The sequence below is a fragment of the Otolemur garnettii genome, unplaced genomic scaffold (genome assembly GCF_000181295.1).
Source record: "Otolemur garnettii isolate 467f Iridium unplaced genomic scaffold, OtoGar3 scaffold00073, whole genome shotgun sequence".
NCBI lineage: Eukaryota > Metazoa > Chordata > Mammalia > Primates > Galagidae > Otolemur > Otolemur garnettii.
This window is the reverse complement of record NW_003852468.1, coordinates 6,447,911-6,465,723: the sequence shown is the minus strand read 5'-3', so window position 1 is coordinate 6,465,723 and position 17,813 is coordinate 6,447,911. Positions and strand designations below refer to the sequence as shown.

General features: G+C 34.6%; 1 protein-coding gene across 2 annotated transcripts in view; it reads left to right on the top strand.

The window, feature by feature from the left end:
• The first annotated feature begins 126 nt into the window (after positions 1 to 126).
• The window catches only part of SYCP1 (synaptonemal complex protein 1), a 123,553-nt gene continuing 105,866 nt past the window's right edge, over positions 127 to 17,813 (top strand). For both annotated transcript variants that reach the window (XM_012807621.1, XM_003793831.2), the window contains exons 1-11: positions 127 to 255; positions 1,227 to 1,311; positions 1,490 to 1,533; positions 1,703 to 1,759; positions 2,842 to 3,006; positions 4,617 to 4,684; positions 6,184 to 6,257; positions 11,927 to 11,985; positions 13,360 to 13,429; positions 14,032 to 14,105; positions 16,189 to 16,297. In XM_012807621.1, coding sequence (XP_012663075.1) covers positions 148 to 255; positions 1,227 to 1,311; positions 1,490 to 1,533; positions 1,703 to 1,759; positions 2,842 to 3,006; positions 4,617 to 4,684; positions 6,184 to 6,257; positions 11,927 to 11,985; positions 13,360 to 13,429; positions 14,032 to 14,105; positions 16,189 to 16,297 — 913 coding nt within the window. In that variant the 5' untranslated portion in view covers positions 127 to 147. The remainder of the gene's footprint in view (positions 256 to 1,226; positions 1,312 to 1,489; positions 1,534 to 1,702; positions 1,760 to 2,841; positions 3,007 to 4,616; positions 4,685 to 6,183; positions 6,258 to 11,926; positions 11,986 to 13,359; positions 13,430 to 14,031; positions 14,106 to 16,188; positions 16,298 to 17,813) is intronic.

The following is a 17,813-nucleotide window of genomic DNA, read 5'->3' as shown; positions in this document are numbered from 1 at the left end:
GCCGCGCGACCGGGGGTCGTCCCAGAGTGGGGGCCGCGCCGAGTTCCTTCCCTCGAGGTGGAGGGGGTCAACCTGACCTTTTTAGAATAAATCGTGTGCTAATGAAATTCTATGTAGCAATAAATATTTACAGCTGGAAGACAGAAAATGGAAAAGCAAAAGAATTTTAAACTGTTTATACCTCCAAGATATTCCGGCAGCCAGGTGTCGGCGGTGAAACCCCAGACCTCAGGAGGGGACTTCAATTTCTTCAAGGTACATTTCCGCGTGACTGTTCTTAACTTTAGGGAGATGAGGCAAAATGCACTTAGCTGGTGATGTCTCATAATTATTTCTTCTCGGTAAATAGTCTGATTTACGCCAAAATTTTGAGCGGCATCCTATTGGATGAACGATGAGCCACTAGCGTGTGGTCGTCGTCCATTTAGGGAAATCATCGCCTCTGCTGTCTCTCTCTGTTTTAACAACAGGACCTGCTCAGTCTAGTCCTCCCACTTTTCTTAACTTATAAGACATATGCCATAAAGTAACACATAGGTTAGGAGAAAATTTGGCCATTTCCAAGTAAAACTAGGACCATTTGGACAAATGACTGCACTTAGGCAGTAATAATAATTAGTGCTGCGTCAGAGTTGGCTCAGAGCTTCCTGCGGGGCAAAACCCAGAGGGAAATTGATTTCTATAGCAGAGTCCTCATTGGAAAGGAGGAATTATACCAAGATTGTCGAGTGAAACAGAACTTTTTAAAAAAAAAAAAAAACTACTGAATTACTTAAAAAATTTGTCATGTGATTGGGAGGAAGAATGATGCAATGAATAATTTTATATGCTGTGGAAAATTTCCTATGGCAGCTGCTGGCAAGACGATGTCATTAAAATGCTAATCAGTGAAGACTATTGTAAGTTCTGTTGAGAGAAGATTGTAATGAAATTGAGGAAAACCAATACTATTCTACACTTGTAGTTAAAATTACTATTATTCTTGAATACCCACAAAGGCACGTATTGAATGATTTAGTTTTATCTTGCAAGTATAAATACCTAATTAAAAAATTTTGCTTTGTTTACACAGCAAAGGCATTTGATATTTTAAGCACTTATATGCACATTAAAAGATTAACAGTATAGTCACTTTAAGCAGATGTTATTGCTTATGTACGTATTACCCTACCAGGTAGCAAGAGTGATATGGAACAGCATATTTAAGAACTTTTTTGTGTTTCTAGAGTTTCAGCAAATGTTTTGAAGAAGATTTTGACTTTCCATTCGCAATGACTAATCTCTCCAAAAATGTGGAAAACGTTGATTCAGGTAGGAGTCTGGAAAAGCAGTCTTATCAACCTGCATAGAAGCATTTTATTATGTAATGCTACTTACTAAAATATAACAAAAATATTATTGATATGTTTGACATTAAAGCTAGATGTAATTCTCAATATAAAAACTAAAATGTTGAGATATGTAATACCAGTTGTCTTTTATCTTGCAGATCCTGCTTTACAAAAAGTTAACTTTTTGCCCAGGCTTGAGCAGGTCAGTTAAGCGTAGTGTTTACAGCTGTGTGCTTAGGGACTGAATTGCTTATTTGAAGAAGAAAAAATTCAGTAGTTGTTGAATTACTGGTCTTCTGTATTTAATTATTATTATTTGGAAGCTCTTCTCAGAAATATTTTCTTAACTGGAAACATTCTGTTTTTCTTAGTTTGGTAATTCTGACAGTTGTCACTATCAGGAAGGACTCAAAGACTCTGATTTTGAGGTCAGAAGATTTCCCATTTATATTAAATTTGTTGTAGTTGAAGTATAATTTGTTATTTATATACAGTATATATCTTTCGAAGCTTCAGAAGGATTAATATTTGGTTACTGTTTTAAAATATGTCCTTTAAAACCTTTATTTTCTTTTAAAGTTGCTGAAACACTAGGCTTCTCTATTTTCCTGGATTGTAAAAGCATCCTGGTTTTTAGGTATAATTTAATTTTAAACCAAAGAAATCTAGAGTAGAAGGGGAAGGTGGATGTAGTATGTGAAATGTTTTATAAAATAATCCTTTAGTAGATGAAATTGATTGGTTTCCTTGCTTATTTTGTAAGGAATTTGTAGGACATGCTGTACTTTTGATTTTAGTTATAAAAATTGTTCTTATGGCATATAAATATTTTTCAGCTGGAGAGAAATTTAAAACAGGGAAATTTCATGGCCCAATAAAGTACTATATGTTTGTTGCTGTGATTGTAGTATCACAGAGTTAAAAAATATGGTACCTATTTATATATTTGGTAACAAAAGCTATCAGCAACCAGAAATCTGTGATTTAAAAAAATATATTCTTACAATTATAATAATGTGGACCAAAAAAGACAGGAAATGCAAATAAACCTCAGCCTTGATGAAAGTTGTATCTTACGTTTACTATTACTTTTCTTCTTGTTATATTTTAAACTTAATATCCTTAGGTAATGCTCAAACTGTTTATATAATCAAAATGTTTCAGAACTGTTGTTAAGATTTATAGATTTCTTGCTAAGTAATTTATTTTAGTTTTTAGCTGGATTCTTTCATTGGCTGAAATATTTCTAACTTTTAAAGTACATTTTGGAGCCATTTGATTTTTATTCAGCAAGGTATAACTTAGTCAAGTGGAGAGTAACTTTAGTGAAGTAGCTAATATTGTCTTAGTAGTCTAAAAGAGTTACTGTAGCTTTTAGTATGCTACTAGAGTATAAAGCAACAGCATAAATTGGTCTCAACTATTAGCATATAGATATTTTCAACAGGCAGATGTAATTTGGTTATGTTAAACTTCTGAACAATTAATTTTTGAAAATCTATTTTAATAGAATTCAGAGCCAATAAGCAGATTATATTCAAAACTATATAAGGAGGCTGAAAAGATCAAAAAGTGGAAAGTGACTATAGAATCTGAACTGAAGCAGAAAGAAAATAAGTTGCAAGAAAATAGAAAGATAATTGAAGCACAGAGAAAAGCCATTCAGGAACTACAGGTATAGTGGAATTTTGAATTGTTATGTAGTATAGTAAACCTTATCATAATATTGTTGAAAGTAGAGTATTATTTTGGGATAGGCCAGGTTATATGATAAGGATTATAAGAATAGTGCTTTTTTGAAGTTTCATTGATACTAGTTGCATTTCAGCTTTAGAAATGAGCCTGGAGGACAAGTTATCTGAAACTTAATGCCAATGATTAAGGAAATAATAAATTACTTTAGTTAAATATTGATTTAATCTAATATGTTACAAAATTTTATGTCCTATTATTGAGATTTGTTTCATATAGTCTTTTATTTTTTATTTTTTAAAGCTATTTATTATTAATTTTTTTTTAGTGACAGGGTCATGTTCTGTCACCCAGGCTAGAGGGCAGTGGCACAGTCATAGCTCACAGTAACCTTGAACTCCAGAGTTCAGGTGATTATCCTGACTCAGCTTCCCAAGTAACTGAGACTATAGGCATGCACCCCCTACCCCAGCTTAATGTCTTTTGTTTATTAGAATATATAGAAGGTGCCAAAAAAATACATGTTTTAAGAAAAGAAAAATACTGTTTTAAAATTGTAATACTCAAGTCACAATTGACTTCTGTTATTACAAGAAATATAAGATACTGGCTGGGCGCTGTGGCTCATGCCTGTAATCCTCCCTCTGGGAGACTGAAGTGGGTGGATTGCTTGAGCTTGTGGGTTTGAGATTAGCCTGAGCAAAAGTGAGACCCCATCTCTACTAAAAATGGGAAAACCAAGACAAGAGGATAGCTTGAGCCCAAAAGTTGGAGGTTGCTGTAAGCCATGATGTCACAGCGCTTTACCCAGGGCAACAGCTTGAGACTGTCTCAGAAAAAAAAAAGAAAGAAATACAATATACACAAGATAATAAATGTTATGAGTATTACAATTTTAATATAGCGTTTTCCTTTCTTAAGATGTGTATGTATTTTTTTGGCACCCTCTATATTTGTAGATAAAACTTGAATATGTGAAACTGTAGTTTTAATTCTATAAGCAGAGAGTGAAAAACTGTTGAGAAAATGCAACATTGATTTAGTACAAAGAGAAAATAATTACTTCAAAATGTTTAGATATTATGTTAAAATGTTGTTGAATGTTTTTTGGAGCTGATTTAGCAAATTTTATTTTCAACTGGTGAGCTGAGATCCATATTTTTTTTTTTTTTTTTGAGACAGAGCCTCAAGCTGTCCCCCTGGGTAGAGTGCCATGGCATTATAGCTCACAGCAACCTCCAACTCCTGGGCTCAAGCGAGTCTCCTGCCTCCACCTCCCAAGTAGCTGGGACCACAGGCGCCCGCCACAACGCCCGGCTGTTTTTTGGTTGCAGCCGTCATTGTTGTTTGGCGGGTCCGGGCTGGGGATTCGAACCCGCCACCTTAGGTGTACGTGGCTGGCGCCTTAGCCGGTTGAGCTATAGGCGCCGATCCGATCCATATTTTTATGGGAAATCTGTAAGCTGGGAAAAAGAAAAGAATTCTTATAGGCTACTTAAGCATGAAGTGCAAAGAAGTGTTGCTTACTGATTATGCTCATGTTTATTTTGCTAAGCAAAATGTGATGAATTGTTTTTCTGTTTCGCAAATTAGTTTGGAAATGAAAAAGTAAGTTTGAAATTAGAAGAAGGAATTCAAGAAAATAAAGATTTAATAAAAGAGTAAGTAGTAAGTTAATGAATTTCTTCTTTCCAAATTTATTTTTATTCTAAATTTATTAAAATAATTTTCATAAACTTATTGAACATTTTCTATGTGTTCTGTAATACTAATTTATAAGTAAGATTCTACCTAACTGCAGTGGAAAAAGGAAGATATGGCCATTCTATATTTTTGTATTTAGCAAACTGTGGTCACTGACTAGTCACAGTGGTTCTCAACCTGTGGGTTGCGACCTCTTTGTAACAATGAAAATACATCGCGGCATTAGGAAGGTGGAGAACCACTGAACTAATGACTTTTCACTTTTTGAAATGTCAGACATCAGAAAGAACCATACCTTGGTGTCAGAAAAGATGCCTGATAATCCTGTATCTATGTCTGTCTATGTAAATTGTCTTTCTGTTTCACTAGTGCATTAGGTGCAGCATTTATAAAATGGGGCTCAAGTTAGTTCCAAGCTAATTCATTTCTGCAAAAAAATTGTAAGTTAGAAAATTAAATCTAACCGCTGTATGTGCTAGTAATTTGAACAAGACACCTAGAGATCTTACTATTTACATAATGAATGCCTAGTCAGACTCTATTTTATGGTTTTTTTTTTTTTTTTTTTTTTTTTGAGAGACAGAGTCTCAGTTTGCCCCCCTATTAGAATGCGGTGGCATCACAGCTCACAGCAACCTCCAGTTCTTGGGCTTAGGGATTCTCTTGCCTCAGGCTCCCGAGTAGCTGGGACTACAGGTGCCTGCCACAATGCCTGGCTATTTTTTGTTGCAGTTTGGCTGGGGCCAGGTTTGAACCTGCCAGCCTTGGCATATGGGGCCAGCGCCCTACTCACTGAGCCACAGGCTCCACCCCCATTTTATGTTTGAAAGTTATAATATATCTAGAACATTTTTGAGATAATTAGTAAATGAAAGGCCAACCAATTCTTCTCATTGTTTTTCCTTAGGCAATTCTGGACCTGTTTATTAAAAGGTTATTGATAGCAACTTGGGTAGAAACCTGTTAGAGAGCTGTCACTTTTATAGGGAGGCAGCTACTAAAACATCTTTGGTAGTGGTATAGTCAACCCACTTTTTTTTTTTTTTTTTTAAAGAGATAGAGTCTCACTTTATTGCCCTCAGTAAAGTACTGTAGCATCACAGCTTACAGTAACCTCCAACTCCTGGGCTTAGGCTATTCTCTTCCCTTAGCCTCCCAAGTAGCTGGGACTACAGGTGCCTGCCACAATGCCTGGCTATTTTTTTGTTGCCGTTTGGCTGGGGCTGGGTTTGAACGCACCACCCTCCGTATATGGGGCTGGCGCCCTACCCACTGAACCACAGGTGCCGCCTGACCCACTTTTTGTTCATGTAGTAATTTATGAGTGATATGTATTGTGCATACCTTAAAAAGTCTTTAAAAATTGCAACAATAAATTTTATGAGTATAACTTTTATATGTGATTTTGCTTTAAGATAAGATTTTACACTTAAGCAAATTTCTTCCTTTGTTTCAGGAATAATGCTACAAGGCATTTATGTAATCTACTCAAAGAAACCTGTGCTAGATCTGCAGAAAAGACAAAGAAATGTAAGTGCCTTTCTTGTTTTATATAATCTTTATCAATTATTAACGGTAGAAATTGGGGGGAAGATGTTGTATTCTCACTTTTTTGAGCCAATTTGGATTTAAACAGGTTATATGCTCCTCAGACTTTTTGTTTTAATGTGAGTAGTACCTAGATTGTTGGTTCTTTGAGTTTTAGGTTTTTGAAGGTGCAAAACTTTTGGAAGGTAGTCTATTTCAAAAGGTATATACTTGGTATTTATAGTTAATTACCATTTCATTTTATGTATGATTTTGAGACTAAACTATTATGTCTGCAACACCCAGGAAATTGAATCAAGAGTAACACATAGCTATGTTCATAATAGAAAGTGTATTGCTGAAGGGCTTTGCTGAAACCATAGTACTTAAGAACAGTGGTGTGATGTTTATTTCTAATTTAGCTAGCATTGTAAAATTAAATTAAAATATCCTATTATTATGGTATGTAAATGAAAGAATAGTTTTTGAAATTTTATCCGTGTTTTGATTTTTTAATTGTAAAGTTGGATTTTTTCTCATTTTGATGAAAAGCAAAAATAACTGATTATGAAAAATCATAGTCTTTATATTTGCCATTTATTTGACATTGGCTCTACTTTGTTTTTGCCAACAGTCCATTTGGAAATACTATTTACCTGATTTTTCAGGATATTTTCTATTTTTCTTAGGAGAAAATTTTAATTTGTATCACAGTTTTCTGCCTAAAATCTTGGGCTTAAAAATTAGATAGCCATCTGTGCTGAAATTCAAACTTTAATTTCTTCTTGAGCTTGAATAATTTGAATAAATTATGTAGTCTAACTCATTCTGTTTAAATAAATAAAAGGCCTCTTAGTACTATTCTAAGAATTAGATTAGTTGATAAATACAAAATGCTTAGAACAGTGATCTGTTATCACTGTTATCAGTGAATGCTTAGAACAAAGTGATCAATAAATGTTAGATATTTTATTGTTGTTGTTACTATTTCTAACATGCACTATTGCTAGGTTTTTTATTTTTCGTCCTTCTCTGTAGTACTTTGCTTTTTGAAACTATATATACCTTCCAGAATGTATTACAACACTACCAGCTCTTTTACTACATCTTGTCTATTCAGCTTTCAAGGTTAACTTTTCTGCCTAGTTATAGAAAGGGTGAAAAGTACAGGAATGAGAATAGAGGGCTGTAGTACACTAGCTGTCTTGTAGAATGTAACCTGGGGTAGAGAGACAGACAAGCTTGCTAGTTCTTGCCTCCATTTATTTTGTAGTTAAGTTAGAGATCAGATGGTGGGGAAAGCTTGATCTCTTAATAAGCTATAAAGTTGGGGTGTGTCTTGATGTAACATATAGATAGAATTTTAAGAAAAATTTTTTTTAAATTATCATTATATTAAAAAATTTCAGATTAATAATGAGGGTATAAACAATTAGGTTACAGTGTTTGCATGTGTTAGGCAAGGTCCCTGTTGTAGTTGTGTCCTGCACCCAGGAGATGTGCTGTATACCCTTACATTGTGCCCTTTAGGTGGGAACACACCAGTCCTCCTCTGTCCTCCCCTTTCCTTCCCTCTTCCATCCTCCTTCCCCCAGCTTGAGTTAAATAGAATGTTTCACTTGTGGGTATGTCTTAGTTCATCTACTGGCCACATATTAATTAGTATTGAGTACATTGGATACTTGCTTTTCTATTTTTGTGATACTTTACTAAAGATAATGTTCCCCAACTCTATCCAGGTTAATACAAAATATATAAAGTCTCCATCTTCTTTTATGGCAGAATAGTGCTTCATGGTATATAGTTTATTAATCCATTCATGGGTTGATGGACACTTAGGTTGTTTCCACATCTTGAGAGTTGTAAATTGAGCTGCAATAAACAATCAAGTGCAAATGTTTTTATGATAAGATGAATTTTTATTTTTGTTACGGGTAGATGCTTAGTAATGGGATTGTGGGATAAAATGTAAGGTCTATTTTGAGTTCTTTGAGGATTTTCCATACTTCTTTCCAAAGAGGTTGTTTTAGTTTGCAATCCCACCAACAGTATAAAAGTGTTAAGAAAATCTGAATACTTGCTTTATTTTTAGTATAAACTCTATCCAGATTCTTGCTTTAAGTTGTTGACCAGTCTTTGTTACTGTGATTTTTTCTTTTATTTGTTCATTTATTCAGTCAACATTAAAAAAAATGCTTATTATGTGTTATGAGATGTTCTAGATGCAGAGGAATAACAGCATGCAAAAGTCTCTGCTCTTAGTGCTATAGCAATAGTGAGGGAAATACAGATCAGGAAGGAACAATAGACTCTATATTAGGTGATAACGATAACTGCTTAAGGAGATAGCTGATAGGTTGGTTGGGGAAGGTTTTTCTGATTAAGTGACATTTAGCTAGAGACCTCAATAAAGGAGTGAGCCAGGTAGCTATTTTGAGAAAGATATGTTGGGCAGAGGAAACAAGTGCAAAGTTCGTGAGATGATACTCTTCTGCATTTCTTACTCTCTGTGTGTTTTTTATTTTTCTTTCTCTTCAGGGTGATTTCTTCTGGTCTTTCTTCTGATTCATTTGAATTTTCTATTTGGCTAATTCTTGCTTGTTTTAAAATTTTTCAATTGATGCCCTAATTTTTGTTATTGTGTTTTCTAGTTGAGTATTAGCTGGTTCTTAAAAAATCTGTTGTGTCACTTTTTAGAGTTTTAAAGACAAAACTTTGAAGTTCAATTTTTTAATCTCCATGAACATAATTAAACAGTTGTATTATAGTTTGTATCTAGTAATGCCAGTATCTATGTTGGGGTCATCTATTTCTGTGGTCTTCTGTAGATTCTAGTTTTATTATTTATTGCATAATCTATCTTTGATTATTTGCTAGATAATAGTTAATAATTTGAGACTTAGAATGTTAACATTTTCCTAATTCTTTGAATGTTGAGCAATTTGGGTTATGTTCAAGATATTTTCAATATTACATTGTGATATTATGGGTCATGTTAAAATCTTTTGGAGAATTTTTTTTTTTTTTTTCAGTTTTTGGCCAGGGCTGGGTTTGAACCTGCTACCTCTGGCATATGGGGCTGGTGCCTTACTCCTTTGAGCCACAGGCACCACCCAGAATGTTTGATTTTTTAGCAGGTGGTCAACCCAGGTTCAGACCACAAGTTCTGCCTTGCCATTTGTATGTGGGAGTTCCAATGTCAGTTCAGTTTTCAAAGCCTTTGCCGGGTCGCCATGCGTCTGGTTCTACGTATGGTCCACTCAGGAGTACTTCTGGGACTTGGGTAGTAGTTTATGTGGAGTCTAGTTTTCAAAGCCTTTGCTACATTGTTTTTAATATGACTGTATGTCCACAGTTTTTAGGAAATCTCCTTTTACAACTCCCTGTGAACAAATGTTCTCTGAAAGGGAATTTGGAGGAAAGAGATTATTATTACTATTTTTTGAGACAAGAGTCAGAGAATGTCTTTATCTCTTCATTTTTGAAGGATAGTTTCTTAGGGTACAGAATTCTGTGTTGTTGGTTTTTTCTTTCAACACTTTATATATTTAACTCCATTTTCTTCTTGCATGGTTTTTGAGGAGAATTGGGGTGTAATTTTTATTTTTTCTAATTTATAGGTAAGGTGACTTTCCCTCTAGATTCTTTATCATTGATTTTCTGTGGTTTGAATATGATATACCTAGGTGTAGTTGTGTGTAAGCTTCCTTGATCTGTTTGGTGTTTGACAGAAATTCTTAGTCATTATTGTTATAAGTATTTCTTCTGTTCCTTTTTCTTCTCTTTCTGGTATTCCCATTACACATTCATTATACTTTTTGTAGCTCATAGTTCTTGGATATTCTGGTCTGTTTTGTTCCAGGTTTTTTCTTTGCTTTTTAGTTTTGGAGGTTTCAATTGATAAATCAAGCTTAAAGATTTTCAGCTCTGTCTAGTCTATTAATGAGCCCTTTATTTCTACAACACTGTTTTTGCTCTGTAACACTTTGTTTTGGTTCATTCTTAGAATTTCTATCTCTACTTAAATTGCTTGTCTATTCTTGTGTGGCAGTCTACTTGTATCTACTAGAGCCCTTATCAGAGTAATCATAGTTGTTTTAAATTCTTGATAATTCCAACATCCCTACCTTATCCAAATCTTGTTCTTAAGTTTGCTTGGTCTTGTTGAGCTATATAGTTTTGCCTTTTAGTATGCTTTTAATTTTTTCTTGATAGCTGAATATGATATACTGAGCAAAGGAACTGCTATAAATAGAACTTCAGTTATGTGTTGGTAAAGTGTAGGCTTGCAGGGGTGTTCAACCTGTGGCCACAGTAGCATGCAGGTTATTTGAGAAAAGTTTTGCTTATCTGTGGTGTTGGATATCAGGAAAAGTAAATGGACCTTTTCTTTTGCTTATTGGCTTGGTGTTTTGAGTAATGTGTGGTCCAGGACAACCCTTATTTCAGCAGAAGAGAAAAAGTTGACACCCTTGGTAGGAGCAGGGGAAATGTTCTAGAGACCTATGATTTGATCTTAGTTTTTTAGCAAACCTTTTCCTCTAGACTATGGACTTCTTAAGTATTGCTCAGTTTCCTATTCCTCTCCTCTTTAAGTGGGACAGGGGGGCTAGAGTGGGCTGGAGTTGGGTCTTTCTCTTTTTCCACATGGAAAGCTAGAAGCTGGCTGGAATTGGTTATTTTCTTTCCCCTCTGTCAGTTAGGCTCTGATTTAGGTGTGCTCTGATTAAATAGTTGCTACTGAGGGCAGACCTTGCTGAGAAGAACAACATGTATCAGCATAGTTTAGAATGATTCTTTTTTCTCTCCCTCTGCTGTAAGCATGAGGGGATATTTTTCCTATGTTCACTCTGAGAATCTGGTATTTTCAAAAGGTAGAGCAAGAGTATGCCCTCCTTCATAACTGAGTACTCCTAGAGTTTTTATTTCTCAGATTTGTTCATACTGAATTCCTAGCAACCCATAGTTACAGTTCAGATTTTCTTTCTTTGGCTCTTTGGTTCTCATAGAATTTTCTGCATATATATAGTTTCTGCTTTGGTAAGTTATGATTGTGTTTGCCTACCACTCCAATTTTGAAGCAGTGATTAGCTCTGTGACCTCACTTTTCTTAGGGTTCAGAGAAGAGTTGCTGATTTTTCAGTTTGTTCAGCTTTTTATTATTAAGATGGAATAGTGACTTATAAGCTTTTTACCCACCAGACTGGGCCAAAACTACAATTCTTAAAAAGACCTAGTACTGAATTAGATGTCTCAGTGTCTTTCATTAATAGAGATTAAAAAAAGTTTTTTTGAGCCAGGGTCTTACTTTGTTATCCAAATTAGAGTGCATGGCCTCAGCCAAGCTCATGGCAACCTCAAACTCCTGGGGTCAAGCAATCCTCCTGCCTCAGCCTTCCGAGTAGTACTTGGCACTTTGACTAGTTAACTTTTGAATTTTTGGTAGAGATGGAGGTCTTGCTTTTAAATCAGGCTGGTTTGGCATCCTGAGCGCAAGAGATCCCCTCACCTTGGCCTCTGAGAGTGCTAGGGTTACCAGTATGAACCACTGTTACTGGCTCTTCATTAACATAGAATTTTAAATATTATACTGTTTCCTTAAGGCATTTGGGTATTTTCTTGTTGGCATTATGTTATAAAATTTAATTTCAAATGTTTTATATTAATGATAGATGAATATGAACGGGAAGAGACCAGACAAGTTTATGTGGACTTAAATCATAACATTGAGGTAAGTGTTAGTGAAGATTTGAATATCTGAAACAGAAGAATTTCTAAGCAAAGTAGAGTGATAGCTACAAAGATATGGATAACTGTTCTTGCTAAAATGATTATTACTTATTTCTTGATAGAGTTTTGTATTACCATTAAAATTCCCAAGGTTATATAACTTGAGTATTAATGGTTTTTTTTTTCATTTTATAATTTGTTTTATTTTTCAACATTTTAAAACTCATAATTGTTATTTCTGAGTATTAATGTTTTAAGTAGTTGCCCTTTGATTTACACATTAGAGACACTATTTTACCTAATTATCAAAAATTTATTGAATCTGCGTCAGAGACCAGAATACTGACACATAGCCATTAATTCAAAAACACTTAAAATGTTATTAATCTTTCTTGCCTCATTTCCACTTTGCTTTTCTGTTAGAGTCACTCTTCTTATATTTTTCAGATTTGCTAAGCTTTTTTGATTAGAGTTCTTTGAATTTTTTTCCTTTGTCTAGAACTTTTATGTTCGAGATCTTATGCACACTTCTAAACTCATCTTGCTTTTTTGTTATTTCCCTTACTACTTTACTGAAATATCTTTATATTCAGTTATTCTGTGTCTCTCCATCTCATTTAACTTATTTTGAAGAGCATATAAAACTACATGACATATATATATTTGATATACATATGTTTATGTGTACTTGTATATATTTTTTATTCTGGAACATAAGTTAGTTGAAGTTGGGTAGAGACTTTTTCTACTATCCCAATTCCTTAAAACAGTCCTGGCACATAATAGGCACTCAATAAATATTTAATAGATGAAAGAATGGATTCATCTGATTTTGTAAAGCAGGATTTTTGAATTTTGCAATTTTTTTTGGCCAGGGCTGGGTTTGAACCCACCACTTCTGGTATATGGAGCTGGTGCCCACTCCTTGAGCCACAGGGTCCACCCAGGATTTTTGAATTTTGAATGAATGCATGCTGCCAGATAACAGATGTGTGATTTGGGATTCTTTGGGGAGAGGCCTCACTTATTGAGAAGACAGAATTTAAATAAGTAAGGACAAATAAATATAAAGTTATGGATTTTGATAATGCAATTAAGTAAATGGCTAGAGTACCTATATCTTTTTGCTGATGTTTTTGTATTATAGAACATATCTCCAATGCTGTTGAGCATCTGGGAAATTAACATACTAGGGGCAGTCTTAATTCTTTTATATTTTATAGTAAATACTTTTATAAATTATAGAGTTTCCATTATTCAGAGTTGTATGGCTTTATATCTTATGATTGTATGATGCAAATTTACTAATATTTTCATAGTGTAGAGAAAGATATTTAAAAAGCCTAAATATGATGCTTAAAACTTTATATTCCAGAAAATGATAACAGCTTTTGAGGAACTTCGTGTGCAAGCTGAGAATTCCAGGCTAGAAATGCATTTTAAGTGTAGGGATCCTGTTTAATTTTTATATTATTGTTCTGCTATTTGTATTTTTATTAGATTCTGTTAATGTTTTTATTCCTTCAGCCTGATGCCCTCAGTTATTTTTTATTTTGTATTTCTTTGTTTTTTAAACCTCTCAAATGCTTGTGGAATGTTGCAGGGAATTGATATATATATTAAAATACTTTTGGTCTTTAAACTACATTTTCCATGAAATCAGTGTTCGCATTTATTTTGTTAGAAGTTAGATTTTGGTCTTAATTTTACTTTCCTTTGTAAAATATGCATTATACAAAATAACTATGTAGATACTTAATATCTGTTATTTTATATCAGAGGGTTTTAAAGAATAGACTTTTCTATATGATTATTATAAGAATTGTAGAATTTTAGTTATTATAACCTTGATACTATTTAAAAATCATTATTTTACTAAACAGAAAGTTAGTAGCAAGGAAAGAGTAGTTTTACCATGTTAGAAACTTTTGAAGTTCAATATAATTTTGTGACAAATAGGAGGTCAAACAAACTTAAAATTTTTGTAGTAGAAAAGTTATATATAATTATTTTAAAACATTACGCTATATTTGTTTTATTTTTAAAGTAAAGGAAGATTATGAAAAAATCCAACACCTTGAAGATGAATATAAGAAGGAAATAAATGACAAGGAAAAGCAGGTTTTTTTTTAAACCAACTTTGTATTCTTTGTATTTGATAATTCATAAAATACTTAAAATTTCAAATGAAATTTTTATTTTCTGACTGCATGATAAATTCTATGAGAGAATTTAAATATTATACATATCCTAATATTTAGCTTTTTTCCTAGCCAAATTCTCACTGACTCAAATAAGTGCTCACTGAGTGCTGGCCTTAAAAAAAATTATTTATTTATTAGTATTTTTTCAGAGGTAGAGTCTCTGTCGGCTAAGCTAGAGTGCAGTAGCACAGTCATAGCTCACTGTTACCTCAAATTCCTGGGCTCAAGTAATCCTTTCATCTCAGCTTTCCATGTAGCTGGGACTATAGGTGACTACCACCAAACCCAGTTAATATTTTAAAAAAATCTTTGGTGGAGATGGGTCTTGCTGTTTTGCCTAGGCTGGTCTCAAACTCCTGGTCTCAGCAATTTCCCCCCCTTGGCCTCCCAAAGTGCTGGGATTATAGGCATAGGTCACCTCCCCCAGCCTTTTTCTTTTTTCAGAGATACAGTCTCACTCTTATCACCTAGCCAGGAGTGCAGTGATGTGATCATAACTACGAGGCTCAGATGATCTTTCCAAGTAGCTGGGATTATAGGTCTGTGCCACCATGCCTGGCTAATTTTTAAATTTATTTGTAGAGATGGATTCCCTTTATGTTATCTAGACTGGCCTTAAACTCTTGGCCTCAAGCTATCCTCCCATTTCAGTATCCCTAAATGTTGGAAGTAAAGTTGTGAGCCCTTGTGCCTCCCCATTTTTGGTTTTTTGTCAAGAAATACTCGGTGGCACCTGTGGCTCAAAAGGATAGGGGGCACCAGTCCCATATGCTGGAGGTTGTGGGTTTAAACCCAGCCCTGACCAAACAAACGAACAAAAAAAGAAATACTCTACAATATTTATACCAGTGGGTAATGAGTTATTGCTTTAAAATACATTACTTTCTGAGAAATTTTGTTAGACAAGAGCCTCATAAAATGTAGAGATAATCATTCTTCAAATCACATTTCATCATTTATTTTGAAATATACCATCAGTAACATCAATGAAGGAAACCAAAACATTCTTTTATTTCTTTGTTAATAACACATAGTGGAAGTCTTGAAAATGGTAAGTCTGTATTTAATAGTATTCACAAGAATTCTGATTTTAGATTATTATTGTGCTTTCTCTATCCATTTTAACCTTTCTGCTTCCCAAATGGAAAGCAATGTGTAGAAAGGAATCTCCCCTTTATTTCCTATGATTTTTGCTTTCCTATGATTTTTGCATTTTTTCCTCTCTGATTTGCCACAAGATATCTTGTAATCACAATTAATGAGGATATTTATTTAAGCAATAATAAAAAGATTAATTGAAAGTACAGAGAGGATACTTAAGAGTTTTAAGTTGTAGTTAAATGATAGAAATTCAATTTATATGTTATTAGATTTTTTGAAAGAGTTGTTAGTTTTTTGTATTTTAACTTCATTTTAAGCTAGATTTCTGAAAGAAGTAATAAGTATTTTTAAAAGTTAAAATTGTGCTTATTATAAAGAGCACAAAAATAGAGTAAAGTGCTAACAAAAATAGAGTAAAGTGCTAAAAAAGCTTTTTGGATTTCTGGGCAGAGTTTATAGATTATTGGGCTTCCTTGTGAAATGGTGGTGTGGTCAGCTAAGTTTTTTGTTGGGGATTCCTAAATGTCATTACTTATAACTTTTTTTTTTTTTTTCCTGGGGCTCTTCAGATTCCTGCTTGGGTATATGAACTGGGTTGATGGCATTATAGATCTAGGTTGGACAGGATAGGAAGGACAGACTGTGCCACCCTTCCCTGTGCCAGAAATACCCATGTTTGGAAGTTGTCCTTTTCAATTTGATATGTTTCTTTTTCTTGCAAAGATGGAATAAGGTTCTCTGACTTCATTGGCTGTCAGGGAGTAGAGTCCAGGTAGGGAGGGTCAAGTGGGCCAGCTGAAGAGCATATAAATAAGTGCATATAGTAATCACAGGTGCTCATAAATGCTAAGGTTTAACTTTTTATTTCTGTAATGTATTATATAAATATTTTATTTTAGGTATCACTACTATTGAACCAAAGTGCTGAGAAAGATAATAAAATGAAAGAGTTAACATTTCTGCTGGAGGAATGCAGAGATAAAGTTTATCAATTAGAGGAAAAGACAAGTAAGACTTTGTATATGAAAACAGAATAATGTCTAACGTATTGCTCTTGTTTATTGTAATGTTTTCTAGTGCTGTGGTTTTCAGCCTGGGCTGGATCATTTGGAGGCGGGCATACTAGAATCCCTTGGGGAGGTCTTATAAAATACACATACTCCTCTTTTCCCATTTCTGTACTCTTACCTTCTTCAAAGTTTGAACAGTATGCTCCATAAAGACAGGGATCTTTGACTTATTTGTTCACTGATTCCTTCCAGTTGCCTATAATACCTAGAACAGTGCCTGGTACATATGAGGTGCTCAGTAAATATTTTGTGAATGAATTGAATCCAATAGGAACACAATTGAAAGAGTTACTAATTTTCAGAGCAAGACATTTAGAAAGGCAGTGGGGTAAAACTTTGTTGAACCATATCTCACAATTAGAGGTTCCCTAAACAGTGAATTGGAGGAGAGAGTGCAGGTAGGAGAAATGGCTTGTGTTAGGGTGTATTTGGCAAACTGGCTGGAGTGGCAAAGTCTTAGAGAACTTAGGCAGCGGAGACTATAAAAATTTGGATCCCAGGTGGTGCCTGTGGCTTAGTGAGTAGGATGTCAGCCCCATATACTGAGGGTGGTGAGTTCAAACCCAGCCCCAGCCAAACTGTAACAACAACAACAACAACAAAACATTGTTTGGGCCGCGCCTGTGGCACAGTGGATAGGGCGCCAGCTCCATATACTGAGGGTGGAGGTTCGAGCCCAGCCCTGGCCAAACTGCAATAAAAAAATGGCCCGGTTATGGCAGGCGCCTGTGGTCCCAGCTACTCAGCAGGCTGAGGCAAGAGAATCGCCTGGGCTCAGGAGCTCGAGGTTTCTGTGAGTTGTGACACTGTAGCACTCTACTGAGGGTGACAAGGTGAGATTCTTTCTCTACAAAAAAAAATTTGGATCCCTCTATGAAGACCCTGAACATCATGTGATGTTTATACTATCTTATTACTGAATATTTTAAAAACTTTTTCAAGTGGCAGGACAGTTAGAAGGTTTAGTATACTTTGTGAAATACAGAGTACCTTCCAGAACATTTTAAGCCTGTAGCATTTGTTGTTTTTCTATTCTTTAAAACATTCTCTCTTCTTCAGATGGCATGAAGTTATCTGATTTCTGCTAACCCATGCCCACGAATTTCACTTACTCATTACTATATGGTATTCTCCAGATATTGAAATCAGTCAACTTCCCCAACCTTTTATATTTATCCTACCTTACCCCATGCTTTTGGCTATTTCCTCTATTGAAAATGAGAGGTCTCCTACCTCTACTCCAAATCTGTTGGCTTGTTTTATTTATTTGTTTTTATTTATTTATTTATTTAGAGACAGAGTCTCACTCTGTTACCCTGAGTAGAATGCCCTGGCATCATCATAGCTCACAGCAACCTCAAACTTTTGGGCTTAAGAGTCCTTCTGCCTCAGCCTACAGAGTAGCTGGGACTACAGGCCCCCACAACAATGCCTGGGTAGTTTTTTTTTTTTTT